This window comes from Formica exsecta, unplaced genomic scaffold (genome assembly GCF_003651465.1).
Source record: "Formica exsecta isolate Colony F162 unplaced genomic scaffold, ASM365146v1 scaffold163, whole genome shotgun sequence".
NCBI classification, from domain to species: Eukaryota; Metazoa; Arthropoda; class Insecta; order Hymenoptera; family Formicidae; genus Formica; species Formica exsecta.
The window spans coordinates 36,004-37,690 of record NW_021848948.1 but is presented as its reverse complement, the minus strand read 5'-3'; the positions used below and the strand labels follow the sequence as shown (position 1 = coordinate 37,690).

Sequence of the window (1,687 nt, the reverse complement as noted above, 5' to 3'; positions counted from 1 at the left end):
TACATTTTTACATACCCCCTACCATGGAATCTCCTCACAAAATCCGACAAATCATGCGCTTCCTGGCTGATCGCGAATCACCACGGATTACGATGGGAAGACGGAAACGTGCCGCACGGCATGGCTAAACGCTTGATTACATCAGCCGTGCTTGGTACGGAAGAGGATGACGAGACGTCGACTCTCGTGTACGTCATTTATAAATAAAATCTGTAAACGTATTTAATGTTTTTTATTTCTTATTCTCCCCACTCCTTTCCTCGCGAGTCGTTTCTAAGAATTCTTTTTAACATTGACCGTTTCCCCTTCTCCTAAATGTTCAGAGCATTGATCTCCCACCACATCATACTTTTGAAAAATAAGCGTCACGTATATTCGGTTAATTTTTATACGATCAGTGTCGTGTCAACTGCTAGTACGAACGGTCCACTTCTCATAACCGAGAGACAAAATGTACTCCGCTGAAGGAAGCACCAGCAACGGTTGCAAACGCGTGAATTACTACGTTCCACGAGACGAAATTAAGCCGTGCAAGAAACCACGAGATGAAATTAAACCGTACAAGAAACCACTTGATTTGTAAGTATCACAAATGTTCCATTCATACATATATATATTTTTCATATCTGTTTTTTCCATGCTATTTTATATCTTTTGTATTTTTCAGATGCGATAAACCTCGTTGTATACCACGTATTTTGGTACGCAGATTTGCTTTGACGCGTACTGCTTATAAATACTTGGATATTGGAATCAGCGTTGGAATAACATCTTACGTGAAATTGCATCTCGGCGATAACCGAGGCAATCAAATCGTATTATCTATCGACACATGGGAATCGCTAATGATGAAACGTGCGGACGTTGAACGACTTGTGCAAACGCCCGATCATACACCAATATGGGTTAACGATTTAACAATTGAGATTGTTAAAATAAGTGATTCGAGTGTTGTCAAACTTACGTTGCGCGATTCTTGCTTGTACATGAAACCGTCAACTATATTTTTCTTATTCGAACTCGAACACTGTGTTAATCACGAATATTTGAAGCTGTGCGAGAATTTAGAAGCCGTAAATGAGAGTTTCGATCAATTTGTTCGGAGTTTGCAAAGTAATATGTTTGGCGCCGAGAGAGATTCTGCGGTCAAAATCTTGCGCGAAGTCTATGATAAAACATCTATCATAGATTGCGAACTATTAGCTTATGCTGTGGATGAACTTTTGTCTGAAACCTTGAGACGAGGTGATGTATGGTAATATAAATAAATGTGTTAAAAAATGAAAAAAAATGAACAAAATGATTATTTCGCTACCCTTCCTCGCATATAAGATAGATATGTAACTGCGGCGCGACCGGGTGGGAGAAAGATATCGCGAGGCGTTCGCGAGTAGGAAAAGGATAGCATTCTATGGTTGTGGGAGAAGAATAGCGCGAGGTGTTCGCGAGTAGGAAAAGGGTTCTATTTTGTTTATAATAAATTATAGCAGCCGGACATCGGCGCTAGCCTTATCATCTTTCTACGAAATTCAATAATGCCGCACGTGCAATAGTGCGAGACGATATTTGTTTATAATGTTTATAAATTCGAGCAGCCGGACATCGGCACTCGCCCTTTGTAATACACCGCGCTGTTTATGCTCCCGCGATAAGCTCCCCCGCCCGCGTGACGTCATTCCCCCGCGCC

The 1,687-nt window shown here is 41.2% G+C and overlaps 1 protein-coding gene across 1 annotated transcript; it reads left to right on the top strand.

Moving 5' to 3' along the window:
- The first annotated feature begins 407 nt into the window (after positions 1-407).
- Positions 408-1,408, top strand: LOC115233211. The gene is made up of 2 exons (XM_029803515.1): positions 408-579; positions 668-1,408. Exons 1-2 carry the CDS (start codon positions 452-454, stop codon positions 1,257-1,259), a joined length of 720 nt encoding a protein of 239 aa, XP_029659375.1. The 5' UTR covers positions 408-451; the 3' UTR covers positions 1,260-1,408.
- Positions 1,409-1,687: the final 279 nt, after the last annotated feature.

What these genes read in the sequence shown, in the direction of transcription:
- LOC115233211 (XM_029803515.1), top strand. Translation starts at nt 452, where the DNA reads ATGTACTCCGCTGAAGGAAGCACCAGCAACGGTTGCAAACGCGTGAAT. An exon ending in TACAAGAAACCACTTGATTT is followed by an intron (nt 580 to 667) that starts GTAAGTATCACA and finishes TGTATTTTTCAG; the next exon opens with ATGCGATAAACCTCGTTGTA.